General features: G+C 39.5%; 1 protein-coding gene across 7 annotated transcripts in view; it reads left to right on the plus strand.

The window, feature by feature from the left end:
- EPC1 (enhancer of polycomb homolog 1) overlaps positions 1–24,011 on the plus strand; it is a 67,483-nt gene that overhangs the window by 11,744 nt on the left and 31,728 nt on the right. For 2 of the 7 annotated variants that reach the window (XR_010069792.1, XR_010069793.1), the window contains exon 1: positions 4,952–5,634. The exons of 1 other annotated variant lie outside the window; for it this stretch is intronic. Coding sequence is in view for 4 of the 6 variants with exons in the window: in XM_063324495.1 (XP_063180565.1) it covers positions 5,482–5,634 (153 nt within the window). In the remaining 2 variants the exon portion in view is untranslated. Of the gene's footprint in view, positions 1–4,951; positions 5,635–24,011 lie in introns of those variants that run through there. 4 more of the 7 variants (XM_063324498.1, XM_063324499.1, XM_063324495.1 and 1 more) reach the window with 3 other exon arrangements.

The following is a 24,011-nucleotide window of genomic DNA, read 5'->3' on the forward strand; positions in this document are numbered from 1 at the left end:
TTCTCATCTCTATCTGACATTCTGCAGTGTAAATTGGAAGTGCTTACAAAAAGGTAACTAGAAGATTTGGTGCTGCAATACCTGTACGTGCAAGTTCACTACAGAAACAAAATTAATATATAAAAATATATAAATGACAAATTACTTTCCCCTCATTAACACAAGAATTGAGGAAGAGATTTACTTGGTCACTGCTTCAAATTATGATTCAGAAAGGACTTCAAACAAGCTTTGTACCTATTGCATCTCGACCAATGACACCTAAAATAACCAATATCATACCATTCTTTGAGATGCCAAAGCTATGAACCACTAAATTATCTTTCAAAAGAATGGCAGAAGTCATCACAAGGGCGTTCTACACCGGTTTTGTAGTATGGTGTCTGAACTCTTTAAATATGACATATCCATTATCTCTTTTAAAAGAGGCAGTTGACACCAGCAAATAAGGTGAAATTCACTATGAATTACATCAGTTCATTTATGGTTGAAATCTTCATGCTGTTAAGATAATTTCTATATGCATCTACTTACTACTGGACTGTGACATTTTATAAAATAATGAAGAACCTCTAGTGTCATATTTGCCTACACTTAGCTCACTTTAAAACAAACTCCAGGTAGCTTGCTGAGATGATTTTAAAAAATATAGATCCTGTAATGTTATAAAACATAAACAGCAAAAGGTAGCTGAGAAGCAAATTTGAATAGAAGTATCACTAGCAAATGTAAAACAGGAACACACGTAATACACAAAATTCATAATAGCTTACTACAGATCAAGAGAGCCACCTACATCTTTCCAAATACCCCTAAAAGTAAGTCATTCTGGAAAGAAACATGAGTACGGTAACTTCATAATATGTCATTTCTTAATACTTGATTACTGAAAGTGGGGGGAAACTAGACCAGTGATACTTTTTATCAGTTCAGAGTAGTCAGCATATTTGGAGATAAAAGGCAAAAAACAGGTCAACAAAATTGCTATATAAATAAATGATGAGTTAGTGAGCTCTACAATAGTAGAAGCAAGGTGTAAAGTAGTCCCAGAGTGAGAAAAATTGCAAATATTTATGGAAATGTAAGTTAGCGTATAGTTTGGTGTACTCATCATGTTCCTTAGTTTATGAAAATACAGTATTCTGTGTGTAAGAACTATTTTTCAATGGCTGGCAAATGAGAATAACATGCTCTGTTTTTAATTGTTGACTGTTACAGTTTTAAGTAGGTACAAGAAAATTATGGCCAGAGAAAATGGATGTATATAAGGAGTCAAATGTATTTGATTTCTAATCCCATTTTGACTCTGGATTTCAGTGTATGATTATTTTGGGGGTGAGGGGAAGGAAAGAAGAAAGCTTAAAAAAACAAAAGCAAACAAAACTTCCTCTTCCAGTGAGGCTGGAGAGTGGAATGACTTCAAATGTTCACTGTTAATACTATGTATTGCTGTGGATAATGATTTTCTCAAATAACAGGCTTTCCTTGAAAGTAGAACAATAGAAAACCCATGTATGCAACATTAGCTTTTATATTGTACTTTATTTCAGCCTTTAACTCCTTTATTTTATGCTTGCCTATATATATATATATATTACTTATTGGAGATAAACTAATATAAAAAAGAGAGAAAAAAATATATTAAAAAGTTGTTTTTTTAAAAGTTGAACAACTGTATCCTAGAATTTTATATCCTTAAAATACAGAGCTGCTTGATTCCAGAAAGCACCAAAAATGACACCCAGTTTAACCTATATGCCCTTTATGCATGGCTATTTTGTGACTAGAACCAATGATTGCTGTTAGAATGGGAGACAGTATGAACCCACGTTTGGAAGACTAAAACTCATGCTTAAAGAAACTACTGAAAGTCTTTCTTTGACTCAGAGAGGTTTTAAGTCACAAAACTAAATAAATACTAACATTTTTAAAAGCTTGTCCAATAGTAAATGTGTAAAAACTTGACAAATAGAACTTTCAATACAAAGTAGCAAGTTAAGTTTTTTGGGGCTCACAAACCTGAGTTAGATGACACCACAGGAGACCTCTTTCTGTACCTGTATGGATCAAGTTGTAGATCTTAGCCCTTAATGCTCAACCTGAATTTAGTATTTTTGAATGTATATTGAAATGGTTATATTTACCACCTACATAGCTGATGTACAAAGTTATTTCATTTAGGTAAACCTTTTTAACTAAGTATTTTGAGATCATAAAAAGATAAACCTTAAAGAGATGTCTCCAATGTTAAAGATCTAATTTCAGCGGTTTTAACAAAAAAAGAGCACTTCAAAATGCTGTATTCATTATATTTCAGTTACCTTACAGTTCATTAGATTTTAGTTTTTAAAATGGACATATAGCACTTTAGTACAACAAATGAGTCTACACCTACTGATTTCTTCTTCTTTTTTTCTCTTTTTTTTCCTACTGAGAGCTAACAGAGTATTTTGGTCATAATGCAAAACATACCAATTTTACATTAACTTATTGTCATAGTGCAGCACTGATGTCTACAAACGTAATGTAAGCGTTTTGGTAAATGCTACAGAACGACAAAACTTAAAATATATCTGCATATCATAACTGAAAAGAAGGTAAAATAGAAACATCATTATATCTATGTTCTACACTTTTTCGTGTTATCACCTTTACAGAACAGAAATTAGGGCTGATGTCACATTGTTTTCAAATATCACACTTTTCATCTTACTAGCATATTAATTTAGGTAATTTTGAGGACAAACTTCTGCTACAAAATAGTTAAATGCAATCTATTTTATTGCCAAAACATTAAAAGCTGATGAGTCTAAGAGTTTCAGGCCAAAACTCTTTCTTAATGCATTCTGTCCTGTTTGTATCCAAATATTATTGTCCATTCTGCTTGTTCTGCACTTTTCTCAAGCCTGTGGTAGGGTTAGAAATGCATAGGTCAATTAAGGACAAGTTTAAACTTGAATATTCTTTCTTTATGGTTCAGGATATTTTCTATACTTCACTTTTAATTATGTATTGTTTTTCTTTCATCAGTGGAAGTGGAAAGTTATATTTAATGGCTTTAATTTTTGCTTAGCTGCCAGGTATTTCATTTTCATTTAGTGTTTCAGGTCAAAGCTAATCTATGATAGCAGGGGGGTTTTTTGTTTGGTTTTCTCTCCTTTTTTTTTTTTTTTCATCACCTAATCTATCTGCTAGTTGCATAAGCTAAATTATTCAGTATTTGTGGAAAACTCTGTAGGTGTTTTATGTGCAATTTATTTTAGGAGTACTTTAGGATTACTTATTCTAACTAGTGTGTGCTTTACGCTTTAAAATCAGCACAAAAAGCAATATGCAATTTTAACATTTGGTTCTGATGTAACTACTGAAATACAAATGAATACTGTGATTCTGTGAATACAGTGATATTCCTTAGTTCATGCCACTCTCCTTTAAAAAAAAAAAAAAAAACCAAACTAAAAAAACAAGCAAACAACAAAACCCAACCAACCACCCTCCCTTAAAAAAAAAAAAAGCTTTATTCTCCCTAGCAGCTGCCTTCTGCTGCATTACCCATTTGCAGTACAGACAGAATTTCCTGTCCCAGAGAGGTTGTGAAGCTAAATGGCTTGCAGGTGAAACAGTTTGGGAGACCTTTGGGGAAGTCAGGCATGCAAATAGTTGGCTTGCAACTGCTGTTAACAACTGCATCTAGAAATAGTTCATCCAGTGGCTAGGAGCTGGTTAAGGTTGAGAATGATGGTATTACTATTAAAGAGGTGATGCAATTAAAAAAAAAAAAAGGCTTTTGCTTCTATTATATCAGATTTTAAAAACTACTAAGCAAACCAAAGCTTTTCTAATGCTTTTGTTACATTTATGTCCTATTTCTGAAAGTTCTGTTTCCCAGGAGTAATGTGATAGAGAACAAGTTCTGTCTACTGATTCTCATACAAGCACAAAACTACAATATTTTGCTTTAAAAGTAGAGGGGAAGCTTAAATTCAAACAAAACACAATTATCTCACACTTTTTAATGAACCTAAACATATCTTCAGGAAGGGGCATTTCTGATGTAACTATAGAACTAGAATTACGTTATAAGTTAATGCAAGAATGTAATATGTATAAGTATATGAAGGCTTCCTTAACTAGGTAGCTCTAGCATGGCCTGGGAGAAAGGGGTTTTGACACTTTTATGGCTGCGCTGTGACGACCCGGCCCGGTATGTGGAGACATTAACTGAGACTCTGAATTTCCTATTGCTTGCTTATAGCGGAATACTGCATCAATTTAATCAAATCACCGAGGCATAAATGAGCTTACCTAATGAGACACGCTCAAATTGGTTCTAACCTTTGCTTGTAGTGAGCTCGCTTGAACGGGTAACTGGTAACTTAAATCCAAGCAAGGGTTAAAGCGCTTCACGTGTCTGCACTTCGCTACGGGCCCAAGTTGCTGAAAGCCTCAGAGAAACAAGCTGGAAATACTGTTGTGGAGGTTCTCACGGTTCCTCGCGTTTTCAGGGAGGTGCCCGCGTTTCTCCTTCATTTAGCACGAATGCGAACCCGGGGCGCTGATGCGGGGCGGGACCCGGCCGGGCGGGCAGGTGCTGCTGAGGGGTCCGGAGGTGCCGCCGCGGGGCTCGGGAGCGAGCCCCCTGAGGCGAGGAGCGCTTCTCCCTCCCCGGGCGGCCCCTCAGCCGTCCCGCAGCCGGGCCGCTCTGGGGGCCGCCGCCCTCGAGGGGAACCGGGCGGCCGGCTCGGGGTAAGTTCAGCGCTCGGGGGCGACCATCCTTCGGTGCGGCCCCCGGAGTGAGCGGAAAGCTCGGGACCGGCGCTCTCCCGCTCCTCTTCCCCGCGTTCCCCGTAGCTAGCAGGCTGTCAGGGAAAGGCGCTGCTCATTTTACCTCAGGGAAGGGGGACCGGGGGCCAGCCGAACCGCCTTGTCCCCACAGGCGCGGAGCCCGCCTTCCCCGGCGCAGCTCCGAGGTAGGCGGGCACGCTGGGGAACGTCCTGGCTGCACGCTGAGGAAAAGCCCCCCCGTTTCTCCCCCACTCCCCAGGCGAGCCGGGGTCCCGCGGGGAGCGGCGGCGCCCGCCGCCCGGCCGCTCCGAGCCCTCCCGCGCTCCCGAGCCCGCGCGGCCGTGCCCGCGCTGCGCGCGCTCTCCCCCGGGCGGCGCTGTGCCCGCGCCCCTGCGCGATGCAGTGTGGGAATGGCTGTGGCGCTGGGGTTGGCTGAAAGAGGCGGCCAGTCGAGGTTTAATGTCCGCCATGTTGGCCGTGGCGTATTGAGCGGAGCCGGAGCGGCGGAGGAGAGAAGCCAGCGCCCAGCCCAGCCGCGCCAGCCGGCGCCGCCGGGCCCCGTGTCGGAGCGCGCCCCGCCCTGCCGGGGGAGCCCCGGTCCCTCCATGAGAGCGCTCGGCGGGGTCCGGCTCTCAGCTCGGAGCGCTCTTGCTGTCGCCCCCCCCTCCCCAGCCGGAGCCGCCATCGCCGCCTAACATGAGCAAACTGTCGTTCCGGGCCCGGGCGCTGGATGCGTCCAAGCCGCTGCCCGTCTTCCGCTGCGAGGACCTGCCCGACTTGGCCGAATATGCCTCCATTAACCGGGCCGTGCCGCAGATGCCCACGGGCATGGAGAAGGAAGAGGAGTCGGTACGTGAGACCCCCCCCCCCCCCCTCGGCCGGGTCCCTCCATCCCCCCCGCACCCGGGGCCCCCACCTTCGCCTCTGCGCAAGCACAAAATGGCCGCCATCTTCTCCCCGCTCTCCCCGCCCGCCGGGAGAGGGGGGGAGAACCTGGGGAGGGAAGGTGCCGAGCCCGGCGGCCCCTTACCGCGCCTTCCCCCTGCGCTTCCCTGCGACCCCCTCTGCCCCCCGCCCGGTCCCCGCCGGGGCTGGCGGCCCTGTCGCCGGGGCCCCCGAAAGGCACAAAGGGGGTCACGTGACACCGCGGGCGGCCGCCATTTTGTCTCTGGGTTCTTGGGCCGGGCCTGGTGCGGCAGCGGCGGGGAGACGGGCCCTGGCGGCGCTGCTGCCCGCGATGCCCCACCGGGTGGCGCTGCCGAGCCGCCCGCCGCCGCCGGGGGCGCGGGGAAGTTGTGGCTGCGGGCGCGGGAGCGCGCCTCGCGGGGGAGCGGGGAGGAACGGGCGGGCCCGGGGAGCCGAGCGGGGCCCGCTGCTGAAGCGTTGTCGCCTTTGCCTCCTCCTGACGGGTGGTGAGGCTCGGGCCGCCGCCGAACTGCTGCAGCCAGAACTTAGCTCTGCCTTGCTAGTATAGTTCTTATTTGCGGTCAGAAATAGAAGGTGGAAGGGTTTCTGTTTAGACTGAAAACCCCAGAAGCGCCTTCAGAGGCAGGTGTGATGTAAGTAAAATTGTGATGTTCACTACGCGGAAATACAGAAGTCAGTACTGAAGTACTACTCAAAGTAAGAAAATCCGAGTTTGGAGGCCGAAAATGTATCACTTCCATCTCAGTTTTGCTGTCTGAGTGGAGAATGAAACTTAAACCTTTTCGAACTTCAGGATCACTTAATCATGCACTCAACACGTTCCAAGATAGGTATAACATTCAATAGTTGTTATTGCTGAAGACTCCTGCTGAAGTGGGTTATTTGTTATTTTCACTGTTTGCAGATCTTTAGTTATTTGCTTATTATAATGTTTTCCACATGTGTGCATTAAGCACAGCAAATAAGAGAGAACTGTAGAAATACAGTTATGTAAACAGGTTTTCAAATGTAGTGATAAGAACAAACATGGCAATTTCATAGTCTTGGGTTTTGCTAGCTGTCAGGCTTCCATTGTCCTTCAGGGATGCTCAAGGCCAGGCTGGATGGGGCTTTGAGCAGCCTGGTCTAGTGGGAGGGTCCCTGCCCATGGTAGGGAGGTTGGAATTAGATGATCATTAAGGTCCCTTCCAGCTCTAACCATTCTGTGATACTAAGATGATAGGCTGTAAAGTTCGTGTTTATATTTCTAGATGTAGCAAACTTTGAGTTACTTCTCTAAAACTTGAAATGCACTTACCTTCTTAAAACATAGTCTTTTCTTTGTGGCACTAAGTATTCGGTTAACTCTAACCGAATCTGTGAGTTTTTATGAAATGTCTTAGAATCATACATCATAGTCTTCAGGCTGAATGATTTCTAGAGAGTAGTACTCTTTGCATGTTGTTGTTGTCTACATTCAGTAACTATTCTCTCAGCCTTTTCTAGTGTAACTGCCTACAGTTTTAACATAATTTACTATTTCCAAGTCCTGTGCAAGTCATAAGTTGCTTTAAACATCCACTAAAATGTACATTGTGAAGTGTGTGGGGTTTTTGTTGGTGGGTTTGTTTTTTTTTTATGGTTTTATTTTGGTGGTGTTTACTTTCGTGAAATGAAGGTGCGTAGTAGTATTTAAGCAGTAGGCAGCTGTACTTAGATGCTTGTGTTTCTTCTGATGCAGTAGATGTGCTCTGAAACGGTATCTGTAGATTCTGAATATGAAAGAAAGCATCCTTAATTTCCACTTGTACCAGAATTTCAAATTTTGTTATGTTTGCTATGATGCTTGCTTGCTGAGGTCATTTCTCAGTTAAAGTAAGCAAGCGGGCATACATGCTTTTATTTATGTAGAAATGTCTGGTTGCCATCTTTCTCTTTTGCTGTTTGCCTGGCAGTTGCAAGTTTTCAGGCTAGAAAATTACATGGGGCAACTATATAGCCTCCATAAACCCAGAGATATATGTCCTGGCTAAGGAGAAGTCATGGGCAACAGAGTGTTAATTATAAGACTTGTTTCTGTGGTTAATGTGATGCTTTTGTTTACTAAATCTAGCTTTGAGGGTTAAGCTTCAGAACTGTAGATGTAAGTAGACACTTCCCACAGTTAAAGTTTACTCATGCCTTTGTTTTAAATATATGTGTACACATACAAACACACATCCCCAAGAAAAATTTGCCTGCCATCAGTAAACACAGGTGTTTTCCTGAGTCTTTTTTGTATATTCTTACATAAAATAGTTGATGTTAAACTCTTCCCCCTTCTTATTTCTGCAGACTTGCTAAGTTTCCTACTTGCCTTTTGTTGCCCTAAAAAGCTTTCTCTTCAGTTTTACATAGGTGTTGACAACAGAGAGATGTGGTTGCTCACTAAAGTTACGGCAAACCTCACAGGTTTAATATCCCACTACATTCTGTTTCCCACACTTCATGCCATGGAGGATTTAGGAAAGTTGGGAGTTGTTTGTGTTACGTAGCACTTGAAGACTTGAGTTAGAGGTTTTTTTCCCTAATACTTACGAAAATAAGAGATATTTTGTATTACCCATTTCTTTACATGTAGATGGGAAAGTGTCCATAAGAATCTGGGGGGAGGGGGCAGGTTCAACTAGTGTCAACAGGCATTTATAACTATTTTATAAATAGAATTCTGACATTGCCTTGAGTTTTGCATAAATGTAATTTTAAATGAACACATATTTTGAGTTAAGAGTTCTCCTCTTGACTAAATAACTTTCCCTAGGGAAAAATGCAATCAAAGAGATTTAATATTCAAGCATCAAATCACAAGATATTTAAATGACTGATTAGTGTTTTGATGCACAAAAAGGAATCTATTTTCCTTCCCTTTCATTTTATCTTTCTCCCATCCTGTTCCTACAAAGAGTAAATACGGAAAATAGTACATCTTCGTTATTACAACTGGAAACTTCAGTTTAGCAGTCGTGTTCTCTGTAAGAGTCTTCTGAAGGAAAAACAATCTTGCTAAGTCGATCTGAGTTCTAAAATATGCAATTGATAAGAAGGATATAGTAACTCTTTAAAAAGAAGTGGCTGCTAAGGGCCTTAAAGTGATGTTAATTTTGTTAACAAGTAGAGTATACCTTTCTGCTTAGTAAGTCATGACTTCAGTTAGTGGTTTTGTTTGGAGGTGAAAGACTATAGTAAAAAGCTCCTTGGCACGCACACAGTGGTACTTGGAAGTTATCAACTGATACTGTGTTCTGACAGTTGGTTTAGCTCCCAAGTTTCTAGGGTAAACACATTGTGGCTGTTGCCAAGTCTGTTGCTAAATCTAAGAAACTAAAAACTATGAGGAGACGTATGCATCTCTAAAAAAGAAGAGCCTTCGAAATGTAATGGCATTTCTTATCCAACACTAAACGTTCCCTGTATTACCTCAAAATCCTGTTTTTGAGCAAAACATCCCTAGCACTGTAATTTTGAGAACTAGACAACAGACCACTGTTAATAATACAGTAATGTCCATTTGGCTAACAAGTCCATTTTAATTTGTAACTGCCTGAAATAAAGTAGATGGATTGGATTTGTTTATCCTTTGTCAATGATTTTTTTTAAAGGTGTTAATTTGTGTGGCCTGTTGTTTTGTGTTTTTTGGGGGGGGGGGTGTTGCTTCTCTTTTTCTTGAATTGGAAATTCAGATTCTAGACTGAAAGGAGACAGCTGGAAAACCAGAGCAGATAGTTATTTGAAGTAAAATGCTTTACTGAAAAAAATAAGACAGACTGAAGCTTTTTGGACATATTCAGTAACTTATGTTTCAGAAAGAAAGTATGCCTAGCTTTACGGGCGTCCTAGATTTGATGGCTGGCCTTCAGTCAAACCGAGGAAAACTACGCTTGTTTTCCCTTCTTTTTTCTAAAAAGAAAGGAGATAGGACACACACTGTATTCCCAGGCTCTAGGTTCTCTTAGATAAAAAAATAGAAACTTAGGGGGGTTTTGATTGAGACTTTGTAGATAACTTAAAAAAAAGGCGTTCAGAAAATTATTGTGAATATCATTGGTTTGTTGTGTTTGGGTTTTTTTCAGAGTTAAGGAAAAAGCAAAAAGCCATGTGTTTGAAGTACCTCATATCAACATTTTTAAGGCATATTTAAAATGCCAGGAAGAGTGAAATTCTTAGCTTAAGCAATGCCTCAACAAAGATTAGTGTGTGAGCAGAGATACTTTTAAAAAGTGTCCTGGTGTACATCAGAGAAATGAATTGTCTAAATAGGAAAATACGGATATGTTGACGACATTTCCATAACTAATCACAGTGCCGTGAGTATGGGAATTAGGGGTTGAGGGATTTTTTTGTTACATTTTTTCCTTGAGTGAGTTTGTTATCCTCATGTAAATGCTGATATTACTGTGGCCATACTAAGGTTTTAGTTGTTACATTTCTGTTTAGTCTTGTGCATGTTCAAGTTTGTTTAGGTTTAGATGCACATTTTCTGTCAGGTAAACTTTACTAAATCCCGGTGTCTCTGTCCTTGGTGTTGAGGCAGCGGAGAGAGAGAATTGAGCGGTGAGAGGTCCTGTTACTTCACTGTATTACTCTTAACTCCCTCTTCTAAATAAGACCATGGTCCAGTGGTTAATCTTTGTCCTCATCTTAACTCTGGAGTAGCAGCTTTCTTGTTCTACAAGATTTCTGCCAGACTGATGCACTATGTGGAGTTCTGTTCTTAAGGTTCAAAGTTTAAAAAAGCTTGCTTTCTAATTTTAGTTAGTGTTGCTAGTGGCAGATAGAAGAATTAAGCACCCAGAGGCTGAAATTTTAAGCTCATATAAGTTCATTCAGTTCTTACTGTTTTCCTTTGTATATGTGTTATGATGTAACTAACAGGTTGCGTGGAAGGTGGAATTAAGTCTGTATGCGCAATTGTCATCTGTAAGTACTGTCATACTGTGTTACCTGGTATTTGAGCAAACTGTTGAAATAGTTTAAAATGTACTTTTGATCTCTTTAAATCCACAGTTGTAGTTGTCTTCCCTGCCTTAGCTTTGGGGATGTTTAAGAAAAGCTTATTTGGTAAAATTTCATTATAAGACATAATTTTTTTTTTTTTTTTTTCTGATATCAGCATGAATTGTCATTATTTGCTAAATGCTATGAAAACCCTGGTGAACATAACCCAATGTTCATTCAAATGCTTCGGAACACCTTAAACGTATATAATACAATGTTTCTTAATGTACCAAAGCACTGCTTAGTTAATTTCCCATTTACCCAGTTTGGGTAGGCTCAAGGATCACATCCTCTCCATAAAACTGCCTTGAGCACAGCTACCTTAGATCTCTTCCAAGCAATACCTGTTCAGAAAATATGCCTTTCTCTTCCCAAATCTATGCTGGAGGCATTGGGAAGCTACCGTGTCTGGATTTTCTTGCTGCTGAAACAGCTGCTTTTACCTTATCAAGGAAAAAAGCTGTCAAGGAATGTACAAGAAAGGACCTATATATTGTCATCTAAGACATGATGAATTTAAAAATGTGTGAAGTAAGCATATAGCTGAGGTGTAGCGAGTAACTGTATGAATGGTCTTGAATTACACACATACATTTCACTAAAGGTCCAATAGACTTTTTTTTAGTTCATTACATTCTTGGAAGTTTAAGGAACTGCATTCTCTGTGTGCCTCCTAGAAGTATGTAACTGAACTGCGTTCAGTTTTGGGCCCCTCGCTACAAGAGGGACATTGAGGTGTTGGAGCGTGTCCAGAGAAGGGCTACAAAGCTGGTGAGGGGTCTGGAGGACAAACCTTACGAAGAACGACTGAGGGAGCTGGGGTTGTTTAGCTTGGAGAAGAGGAGGCTGAGGGGAGACCTTATCACCCTCTACAACTACCTGAAAGGAGGTTGTAGAGAGATGGGGGCTGACCTCTTCTCCCTGGTGACAAGTGATAGGACGAGGGGAAACGGGTTCAAGTTATGTCAGGGGAGGTTTAGATTGGATATTAGGAAACATTTTTTCACTGAAAGGATTATTAAACATTGGAATAGGCTGCCCAGGGAGGTGGTGGATTCACCATCCCTGGAGGTGTTTAAAAAAAGGGTAGATGGGGCACTTAGGGACATGGTTTAGAAGTGGTTCTTGTCAGGGTAGGTTAAAGGTTGGACTCGATGATCTTAAAGGTCCCTTCCAACCTCAGCAATTCTATGATTCTATGATTTTCTGATAATTGAACAACTGTTTACTCTTAAGTACTCTTAAAATAACCACTACCTTGCTGATGCACAATTCACTGTTACTAAGTGTTTTAGAATCTCGTAGGGGCAATCAGAATTATATGAATGTGAAATCATAACACGTACTGTCACTGAATCATCACTTCTAAGTCTGGATTTTATTTCACTGTAAAGTTTTTAGCGTACTAACGGAAGAGAATCTGCATGTCACTGTAACCCCCAGCCGCCAGTTGTAGAATTCAAGTATAATCTTAAAACAGATGAACTGAACTCCTTTAGTGGTCTCTTCTTAGACTAGGAGAGCTGAAACATTAAAGGATCTGGAAGTAAATGGGGAGAGTAGAGGCAGGTTGTTTTGCATACTGTTTGATTCAGGAGTCCTGCAAACTGGAAAAGTATTGCTTCTTGTTTATCTCCTGTTCCCCCTTGTCCGGCTTTTCTGTTTGCTCATAGTAGGAGGAATTAATTTTATATACCAGTCTAATCTTTTTTTGTGCTTAATTTTAAACACACTTAACTTGTAGATTAGATTCCTAAAAGCATACGTGTTTGATAATTTCGTAGGAGGGGAACAGAGAAACAAGGGCTTGTTGCAATTTTGTGTAAAGCAATGGTCTACAAACACCTCAGTTCAGAGCTGGAAGAGGTTTTTATGTGAGCTCATATAATGGCCTTAATTTTACCTTTTAGTTTGATATTGAGCTTAGTAACTTACTTCACATATATCTCTGTGAAAAAGATCCGTGATCCTTAGCCGGAGAATTTTGAGAGGGGAAAAAAAAAAGTGACAGCTCACCACAAACAGCCAAATTTCAAGTGTAAGAAAACTCCCATACCATGTCAAAATATTCAGGTGATGAAAAGTTTTTTTCCATCTCTCTCTCTGTGCCCAGCTCCCAGCTATTTAGTAATAGTGGCAGCTTACTGGATATTTCACCTTCAGTTATACCAAAGCTCTCTGTTCCATTGTGCTTAATGTTGGAAGGTATTCTGTACACCTGAACATTCATGCAAATTAGGAAGTTTGGCTGATGATGAGAAGTAGCTTCTATAGTGAGCAGTTTATGCACTGTCTCTGACTACCTAAAGAAACTGGTTAATTCTGTAGTATGAAACCCATCTGTGTTTTCCTTTTGAAGTCAGATGGATAGTGGTGGCGTAGGCTTCTATTACAGATGGGTGGAATTTGTTGAGGCTGGAATGAGATTGCCCATCCCAATTTGAAATCAGAAGCAAAACTTATCACGTTCATCTGGGAACAAGTACAGACCATACCTCTGGGATTTGACAACTTCCTGGAAGCTAGCAGTTCTGTGTAAAAAAATTTAGGAACCACAATAGCCTGTTGTTATGCCACAGAGAAGTCAGGCACTAACATGAAGTTGTGAGCAGGGGACTGCCATGGCAGATAATGTGATGTTAGTTCTGTATATGGTGTCAGTTACACATGTAATAATGGTGAAGGTGTACATGTCATACTCTAAAGTAATGTTGAAAATACTTAAGATTTCAGAAAATAATGAGAAGAGTTAGTTGATCATCAGTGCCTTATGCAGGTCAGAGGCTTCTCTGGGAAGTCCAAATTCTTTTTTGAAATTATATGAATTGAAATATGAATTAGCAAACACACTTTCGAACAATCTTAACATGCAACATTTACGGTCTAGGCAGAGGACGTTCTTCTAATTTGTTTATTGCCTATATAAGTTTTATATGTATAAAAAAAGCAGTTTAATTCCTCCTAAAAAAGCTGTTCCAGAAAAGCTAGATGTAGACCAGTCTTAAGGAATTATTCTGAAGTATGCATACTCAAATTGTTTCTAACCTTTTCTTGGTAATTGCACAAAGAGAAGACATGTAACAGCAGTGGCTTTACTCGTAGCAGTTAACTACGGTGAGACCAATTGTTCATGTTCAGGCTTAAAGACAAAAAAAGGTTAGCCTTACTTAGTACTGTTATTTACAGTGAGGATGGTTAACCACTGGAAGAAATTAAAAATATCTCTCCTATTATTTACATTAAGACTGGAGGGGGAAAAATCTCACAAACATGACTTTGTTAGCAGTATTCTTAATAGCACAAGAAGGAATACAACTGGCAGGGTTTTGGATTTAAAGGAGAGGAGCTTATGTCAGGGTAAACTGTGAGTAATTTTAAGGCCAGGCTTGTATGGAGAGACTTTGCCTCCTGGGAATCTTCACAACCTGTCTTAAAGAGGAGCCTTGTAAGGTTATCTTCCTGACTTTTTCAGATTTGATCTATCATGTTATGGATTTCAGCGAAGGATCAGGTATTAATTGTATACAGTAAAATGTTAATAACATTAGTAATGGAAATGGGGAATAATTCAGTAACCTTAATGTTTGAGGATCAGGGTGACATGGCATTATTTTTCTTTTCATTTTAATAGCTAATGTCCTGCATTATATTCCAGTAAACTTTTAAGTTATTCACAGGCACCTGCCTAATATTAATTTGTTTCAGGTAGGAAAAAAGTGCAATGTGGCAAGCCCTTAAATCCGCTAATGTTTTCTTTGAGTAGATCACTTTCTTTGTCCCTGTCTCAGTATTTGTGCCTTAATTATATGATTATATTCCTCATATATGTATATGCAATTATTTCAATATAAATTTATAAAGAGTATTCAATGTGAGTTTTGAATACCTGTAAGTTAATACATTACTTTTTCAAGTCTTTGTTTTAAAGGAGAGCGTGTGTGTATTTGTGTGGGAGTCTGCTCTGGTAGAACAGAATACTGTAATTCTCTGGTCTTCAGTCTATGTAGTAAGTTATGTGTTCTTTTTCCACTTCATTTCCACTTTCTACTTGTAAGAGGAAAAACTAGCTTTAACATCAAGGAATGCATCAAATGTCTAATGCGTCAGAATAAAAATGCTGGCTGCTGCTTTTGTATCTGTATGTATTCTCTTCCTGCTTAATAAGCCTTTATGTACACCCTGCTCTCCCTTCCACCAGTGTGTGTGGTTTTCTGTGTATTCAGCTGTATGTACATTCAAGGCCTAACCCTGTTCTGGGAGGATCTTTCTGGTTAAACAAATAGGTGAAGGTGAATTGAGGATGGAATAAAAGTTTGAAAACTTCCTGGTCTGTCAGTCTCTTCAAGCACAGGTAGTTTGAGTGAGAGCGGAAACTATCCTCTTAAGGTTTAAGTACCACTCTTAAAGATTTGTTTCCTTTATGTTTAATCAGGAGTTAAGAAATTCATGCTTTTTGAATTCGAAGCTTTCAAGAGGGTGGTGGTGGAAAGGATTGCTTTCCAACATCTGTTTACATTCATACCTTTATACCTATTTAATGGCTTCAAGGTTGTTCCTTCCTGGTTGTAAATAGAAATTAATTACAGATCTTGTAGCCTGTCTGTAAGGTGTACCAAGCTTAAATTTGAGGAGAGAGAGTTGTAGCAAAGGCTGCCCTATATATACATTTAATGCTGCTGTCCCTTTTCTGTTATAATTTGAAGGGCTGTAGTAGAATAGACAGAATAGAATAGACTATTTCAGTTGGAAGGGAGCTACAATGATTATCTAGTCCAACTACCTGACCAGTTCAGGGCTGACCAAGTTAAAACATGTAATTGAGAGCATTGTCCAAATGCCTCTTAAACACTGACAGGCTTGAGGCATCAGCCACCTTCTCAATAAAGAAATGTGAGTCTTCAGGTGGCTCACTGATGAGGTGTCCAACTCAAAGCATGGAAGGTGTTAGCATGGAAAGCTGAATTCTGCATAGGCTTCTGTCTCCAGATTTTCCCTTTCAAAACTTGAGGATTTTGTACAAGGCTGTGTTGTCATGAAAGTGTAATCCTTGTGGGTTAAAGATGCAGAACTTGTTTTGGAAAGAGAAGAACAGTGCAAGTTACTTTGCCAAACTGTGTCGATCTGTAATGAGTCTCGCCCAAAATGTATTTCTTGGCATAGGTATGTAAACACTCAACATAACTTGATTTGTTTACTTTTCTGTCTGTGCCATTATCAACCCCCATGTTAGTCTGTCTACATAGTAGGTGTCATCTTCTCTTCCAAGCATTTCCCAAGATTAATTATTTGAAATGTCCTGTTCTCTTGTGTTTTCAAATTCTGTAGTTTTGTTTCCCTTCTCAAGTTTCTTTGAACACTGATGATAAAATCATATTCTTGGTTTCCCCTGTGCCTTTATGTTTTGCGTAAGAAATGCAGCTTTTAATTGTGGTAAATGTACACCCCCCACTCCCAATCCTGTATTAGTATTTCAGCAGGATGTGTCCTGTGTGCCTTTTTGATACTTGATTTTTCTCACTACTTGAAGTACAAGAAAAAGAATTCTGAAAAGAGTGTCAGAAAATAGGAACTGACTTCAGGAAGAAGATTTTACAGTACTGTGGTCTGATTTACAGTATTTACAATTCACTAACCTAGATATATCTCAGAAGAGAGCTGAATTTAAAACAACAGGGTTTTTTTATTGGAAAGTTTGGGAGTAGGGCTACAGGTAAGAGACAATTTGAGTTTGAGCCCTGCAGAGTTTTTGTATTTTATGTGGTTACTGGAATTCTTTAAGTGAGTTACTTCTACAAAACTGTTGGATCCTTCAGATGCTTATGGATAAATTTATGGACTGTCTTCTGTTTCTCAACGATTTTTAAATTTTTTTACTATCACTTTCTTAGCCAAACAGTATGACCTTGTTTGGCCTTTTCTTGCTACTTATCTTTGTTTTTATAGAAGAAAGTTATGATTAATCTTGGTGCACTAGCTCTGCTTCCTGATGAGGATGCTGTGGTCTTAAACTAGGCTAAGTACTATATGAGACTGTTGAAATGTTAGGACTAAAGGTAGTTCAGTATTCACAGTCCATCTTGGGCAACTAATGTATTTCACCAAGCTAGAACTTCAAAAAAACTTGAAGCTAAGTCAGTAGGTAAGACTTAATTTTCTTGCAGTTTGTATGAAGGGAAAGAACTTGAGCTACCAAAACTGAAGTGAGCCAGCTTCCCTTTTTTTTTTTGTCAGTAATGTAAGGTTTGTTCAGTGCAAAAAAAGTATGTGTGGGAAATTAATGAAACATACATATCTACAAAGTGCCTCTGCCTAAAAAAAAGTCTTTACTGGAACTGTAGGGTAAGAGTGGCTAACAGAGCTGCCTGTTGCATGTTCATTCGCTCAGCCTTCCTCTGAAGGGAGAGGTATTTGATGTGTCTTGTCTTGAGAAGATATTTAGAAATTTGCTTCATGATAGCTAAATATTGAAAGCAAAGTTGGCATGTCTTGGTCTGGAACAGAAGGGGGTGAGGGTTTTTTGATGATCTTCAGGGCTTTATTGGAGGAAGTTGTTGCAGTTAATGCATCCACCCTTACGTCTGGCCTGGTTCTCCATAGCATCTTTATTTTTACTGTGGAAAGACCTTGAGCTGGTAGATGGTAGTTAAATGTTGTCTTTGGGAGCTTTATCTGGCTTTTAGGTACATCTTATTTTGGCTTGTATTAAATTAAATTGTAATTTCTCTGGTATAATTTTCTGGAAAAAAATAATTTGAAGGTTTTCCAGTGTTAGTCTTTGCATCAGTATCATTGTCATGTCTCTCAGCAATGTAAGTTTGACCTCTTACGTGACCTGTGCTCAAGAGAACTCTGGATAAAAAGCACTTTTTTATTTAATAGAGAAAGGAAAGATGTAACAATAAATTTACTGGAGAGAGTTTCTTATCCCAGGCTGTTTTGCACTGTGGTCAGAAGTGGATGTACAGTTTACTTCTGTGTTTATACTGGATGTTTGTCGTGGTTTTGTGGTTTATTCCCACCGTTAACTGGGAGCGTGTATGTTAAGCTGCGGTTTAACTTCTCTTCAGATGGTCATAGAGCTAAATTCTAGCTAAGAAGTGTACTCTGTGGATTGTTTCAGTACTTTGTTCTTTCACACTTGTTAAATGTGAATTACGCATTCTCATTGCCTGAGACTGCTAGACAGTATTTATTGCTGAGGATTTGAAGGAAGTCAGACCACCACTTTAGCAGATGGCACTGTCTGCACAGGTGGAATTGAAATTTGAGGTCCTAAGCCAGCTTTTGGCAGCAGTATTGTTTCCAGGGATGGAGAGAACATCATTTTACTTAGACTTACTGAACTAATTCTACTTGGTCAAGTCTTTGTCATAATACTGAGTAGATGGAGGAAGTAGGAATACATTGTCTTGTGGATAGCTAGAAGTGCTTCATAGGGTAGTTCCCTTTAACTTAGCAACTGGGAAAGGAATATAACCTAATGAAGGAAAAAGTCATACAATACCATGTGTTTGAGAACTTCAAGTAGTTAGTTGCCAGAAGCGTGCTGTCAGAAATAACCAAAGATGCAAAAGAAAAAAAGTTGGAAAACCTTCTAGGTGTCTTCAAGCTATTATTATAAAAAGCTCTGAAGTATTAGTCTTGAAGACTTTTCTTTCCAGTTTCAGTGATGTGTTGATAAACCTAAGGGCAACTGTCCCCACAACATTAGGGCTTAAGCGTCATCCTAAGTACCATAGAGACCTCTTTGTGATAGCAAACTGTGGCAAGTACTTTGTCATCTCCGTTAGAATTTCTTGTTAACAATGCATTTTATGTTTATGCCTAGTTTTTCTCACTTTGCATTATAGCGTTGATTTTACTTTCTATTGATCAGTGCTTTTTATCAATCATTTACTATTTGGTCCTTTGTTTTCAGCAAGGTGGAAAAAATGCAGGAGTCATATAGAATGATCAGACCATTTAATGTGATAAGCCATATGAAACTGAGGCTGTATTTGGTAATTTAAAAGCATACCATGTTAGGCGCTCTGAATTTTGTTCTCTAAGAGTGTATGCAGTGTCAAGTTGATGTTTTTCAAGATATGATGTGCTAAATAATTTTTTTATAATACACTCATTAACAGCAATATAGCTAAAACAGTCCTTACACAGAAGGGACGTGATGAAGTCATGCAAAGTACAAAATCTCACTTGCAACCTCTGGTAGTTTACATGGCACTAGGTGGTGAGAGGGAGGGGTAGGATGGCTACTGTAATGGGATATTTTCTGAAGTCCTGTAAATGGGTTTCTCTGCTGCTATGTGGGCTATGTTCTTGGACTCAGCGTTTGAGAAGGGCACAAAGCACTCTCTAAAATGTCTATTATGCTTCAGAATATTAATTTATGTATTATATAGGGACATTAAATCATGGATATTCATACCACTGAAACTTTATTCTTCTGTAGCCAGGAATTGCCCATTAAGAATCAGTAGCAGTCTGCAGCTGCATATGCGGTGGAGAAGCAGGCAGCTCTGTGTTGTGACTCTGTGTTATGATGGAGTTCAACTGTTCTGCCTGTAAGAGGTGGAGGAAATATGGTGTACTTAATTTGTGTTGTGGGCAGAGGCTTTTTACTAATGCAGTCGATATAAACAGTGAAGACCTAATGAGTGATGGAAAAGATGAGGGGGTTTTGTGTTGGGGTTGGTTTTTTGGTTTGTTTTGTTTCTATAAATGAAGGTCATAAACGGACTTGAATGCTGTGTAAGTGAAAGGTGTTAAAATGCCACTTCAGTGGTGGTGAAACCAAAAAACTTGGCTGGGCTAACATTGCCATTGTGACCTGAACTAACTGACTCTGTCTCCTTGTAAATCACTTTCAGTAGTCCTGTTTTGTCCAGTCAGACACTTAACTCTCACATTGCAATGCATTGACCTTGTGATCATTAAGGAAATGCTTGTCCTTATAGTAAACCTTTCCCATTCACCCCTGTTCTTTCTTCTTTCCTCACCTCTTCCATATGGCTTTACTGTGGTTTTTTTACCTTAGTTGTTCACTGTTTATACCAGCCTTAAAAACAGTTTGATCATAATTGCACAAATTGAATGAATTTGAAATACTAGTCTGTCTTTTGTTTTTAAAGGCAATCTAAATAAAAGTGAAGATTACAAGACACCAAGAACAGTTGACCTATAAAGAATAGTGATTTAGTGCCTGACTCATAGTGCATGTAGCACTTTGTCATTCAAAACATTTTTACTGATCAGGAAATTTAAGTTGGCATTTAGCCTGAGCCTTTCAGCCTGACACGGATCTCCGCTCTAGGTAGCGTCTTTGTCCGTTCAAATGTAGCAGTGTTCATTTTAAGCCAAGAAAAGTGGCTAAGTCTGTAGATTTGCAAACTGAAGACTGATACCTGCAGCAGGAAATACATAAATAAATTTATCACAGTGGCGTGTAGTCTTTGGAAGATCTATTTTAAGTTCTTCAGTATTGCACCTGTCACTGTCACTACTGAAGAAGCACTTTTCCATCTTTGTGGCATCAGATCTGAAATTCTGATGATCTGTTGTGTGTTGTGAATACAGAAGCTAGAGCAGTTTAGTTGAAAGGTATTGGTAGGATTTACTTGAGTTTTCGTTAACATGTTTTGATAAAACTTAGTTCTATACTAATTGCTGGGTAGGTTTCTTTACTAGATGCCTTAAGCAGTATAACTCTTGAATATGTCTCTTCTAGCATTTGTACTTTTAGGGGGGGTTCTCTAGTTTTCTCAAAAGTCTTAGCAGCTCTCTTGATACCTTGCCGTCTTTGTACATGAAAAAGCCTCTTCTCTTCTTAAGAGTTAGAAACTGCAATGTGTGGGTTATTTCTTTTTCTTTCTTGTAACAAAAGTTGTGATTGGGCAGAATATGAGATGGGAACTTTGATACCATTGACAATGTGACAGTTATCAAGGGCAAGGTTAGGTACACTCTTGCCAGCCTGTGCACATTTACGCACTCATCCCTATGTGACAGTTTATTTCATTCTGTGTTATACAAAAGAATAAAGTACTTAAAATGCAGGTATCGTGGAGTCTACAAAAGTGTGCATGTTTAACAGACTAGCTTTTAGTCATTACTATGATTCACCATGTGCCTTTTCTACAGACTTTATTTCTTCCCTGTAGCACTGAAATGGATAGTGCTAAAAGGGTTTTTTGTTTGCTTATTTCTGAAATCAGAAATAAGCTTGATAGTTTAAGGTGATGCTCTGGAAGCTTCTTTAGTTTGGATTTTTTAACTGGACTGTTGTATATGAGCTTTTTATATGGAACGTGCGTGTGACTTCTTAAAAGGTGCGTAGATTGTTTAAGTTGTTATGGAAACCTTCTTTTTGGTTGTCTGACATGAGCTGCTGAGCCTTAACTCGTAAATGAATAAATTTAGGCAAATGTTGATACTTGGTTTTCATGATAATGGTTTTGATGTTTTGCTGTCCCCACAGAACTTGAATACTGTAAAATGTTCAGTATATATATCAATCAAGTTCTATTATATTTAAATGTGAATGACTGCTTGAGGTAATGAAACTGTACTTTACAAAAGAGGTAGTTAAACCTGACAAGAATGTTGTACAAACGAAGCAATCTTACGGAAAGGTAGAGTTGTTGTAGTTTTGTTTGTTACTGTGTAAGCCCCATGGCTTACTCACTGATTTATCTTTTTTTTTTTCTTATTTTTTTGTTCATCTGCCTTTTTTCCCCCAACCAGAAATAAAGTTGCATTTGTGTTGGGTATCTCTCAAACCTCTTTATTAATATTGACATTAGAATTGCATAGTGCACACTGGACTAAAAATTTCGTAGAAGAAAAAAATTATCAGGCTACTAAACACAAAGACTAAAGTAAATGTGGCTTGTGCCCCCAGCCTCTGATGTCCTGTGGCTCAGGGAAAGAACAGCTGTGGGTGTATGGCTCTGTTTTTTGTGCTGTTCTTACTGCCCTTGGTAGGGATTCCCATGGGCTCCTTCTTGAGATGGCGTTAGACAAAGTGGCACTCTGATAAAATCCACACTTGTCTTGCAGTTTCAAAAATGTTTTTACATTTTTTTAAATTCCTATCATTTAGGTTAGCCTGGTCAACCAGTTTGGACATCAGTTTATTCAAAGTCTTTGGGTAATTGCACAATTTGGTGTTTGGAGATCTGGCTTCCGCGTAATGCAAAGTTTCAAAGTCTTATTGCAAATTCTGAGGGGAGGAAATAGTCGCTCTAGATACTGTTTTCAAAATGTGTTTTTAATGCTTTTTAGCAGAAGAAACCAAATCCTGTTCTTCATTAGACTTGTTTTTTCTTCAGAATCTTTGAGCATATGTAGATCTGGGAAGCTGTTGATCTCCACAGTTTGTGCAGTCTGGCCTGTGGAAGGGAATGTTTTTAAGCCTGTGGTAGGCTAATACTGGGGAGATAGAGGCGCTTCTCAGACCATGTGTTACTTCTTTACCTGGTGTTTTTCTCTGCCTTGCCTGTCTTAATTGTGTACTGCTGCGAGTTGATTAATGGATCTAGATTTAGATATGCCTTAACTGCAAAGGGAAAGAGGTTGATTTAATGAGTATTGTTTAAAACCTGGTCTGAGGAACAACTACTGTGGATGGAGTTGTAGATTTTTTTCCATATTTGACATAGAAAACTTTAAGAGAAATGTAGTAGAAAACTTCACGCAACTCAGTTGACTTTAAGTCCTGTTATCTATCTAAATATAGATTTATAACTCACCTTTAACTTCATCCAGTGCTGTGTATGGTATTTTGCTATGATATGTAACTGGAATAGTTGGGGCACCCTGTCTATGTTGGAACACACAACCCTATGTGCATCTCCATATTGGTATCCTTCAGAAGAGTAGTGAAACAGAACAGAAACTTGCTTGCTGCAAAGTTGGGCTACCATGTTACTCATTATTTAGATGACATTGCTTTTTTTTTTTTTTTTTTAAATCAGTGCTCAGTACTGTTAACAGTAGTATCAAGTCCCTGTAACTAGTAAAAATGCTGGAATCCAAGTGTACAGCTTTTGCCATCCAAAATTATTCGAGTTGTTATGCAGTATTGCAGATGCACAGTAATGTTTAAGCAAGTGGCAAGATACTGCTGCATTTATCTTTTTACTTGGGAACTGGATACAATTTTATTATGAGTCAACTGCGGCATGAGATGGGCTGAGCTGGTTTAACTGTGGTGGTACTAAAAAGAGGTGATTCCACTGTTTTCCTAGAGCTTGCTGTGGTCTTTACATTACCTGTCTGTGAACTGATTTAGCTCACAGCAGAAGACTCATCTAAGAATAACTCCCTTCCTCTTCCTGGGTTACAGGGCTGCATAGGCTGAAGAGTTTCATGAGAGTCAAAGTGGTTACAGAGGAAAAGATGGGGAATATTTATTGCTGTTAACAATGCTGAGGAAGATGGGACAGATCCTCCTGCTAGTATTGAGCTAGTAGCAATTTCTAAACAAAATATTTCAAACTGATACTGAGTCTGTGGTTCTGAATGCATGTAGTGCAGTGGCAATTTGGCAAGCAGATGAGTCACTTCAGTCTTTTTAGGTAGTCTGCACAGGACCTGTGGCTGGGAAGACTGAGGTGTTAAATTCCACTTGTGAACTATAGTATTACTGCATAATTAATGTACGTGTTAAATACTAGAGTTTTCCTGATTCCCAGAGTTCCTAGGTTGTGTACGTTACCCTCTCTAGCCTGTCTCGAGCCAGTCTCATTCGTTTCTTGATCTCTGCCTATCTGTTTCCACAGTAATTTAAAATATGAAACTAATTTCTTTTCAGTCGTCTGGTAACAGTACAGTAAATCACTCTCCATTTCTTCTAGCGTTGTTGTGATCTCTAATACTAATGTTGTTAGACTTCTGGGTCCAATGCCCTGTGTGTCGTCCACCTCCCCACCACTGTGCACTGAACAAGCATAGCAGGTGAAAACTTCCTGGAAGTTGTAAGTAATTTGCTGCTGGAAGTCCATGAATATGGAAGCAAGATTTTTCCAAGAAAAGGGCCGATTCCTTGCGTACTCTTAGAAGCGTCTGATTTGAACATGGGGAAAGCAGTCGACTACAGTGCTCAGGACTATGTGGCTAGCCTCATTTCTAACCAGTGTTCCAGATAAAAAGACTAATAATTAGCAAGGTTTCTTGATAGTCTGTTAATTACAAAAACACATATTTTAAAAAGTAAATTAGATCACGTTTTCACTGAGCAATTGCTGTTTAATCCTGTGCAGCTATTTTAAGTTGGCATTTGTAGCAGA

Source organism: Chroicocephalus ridibundus, chromosome 2 (assembly GCF_963924245.1).
Source record: "Chroicocephalus ridibundus chromosome 2, bChrRid1.1, whole genome shotgun sequence".
In the NCBI taxonomy this organism is placed as follows: Eukaryota; Metazoa; Chordata; class Aves; order Charadriiformes; family Laridae; genus Chroicocephalus; species Chroicocephalus ridibundus.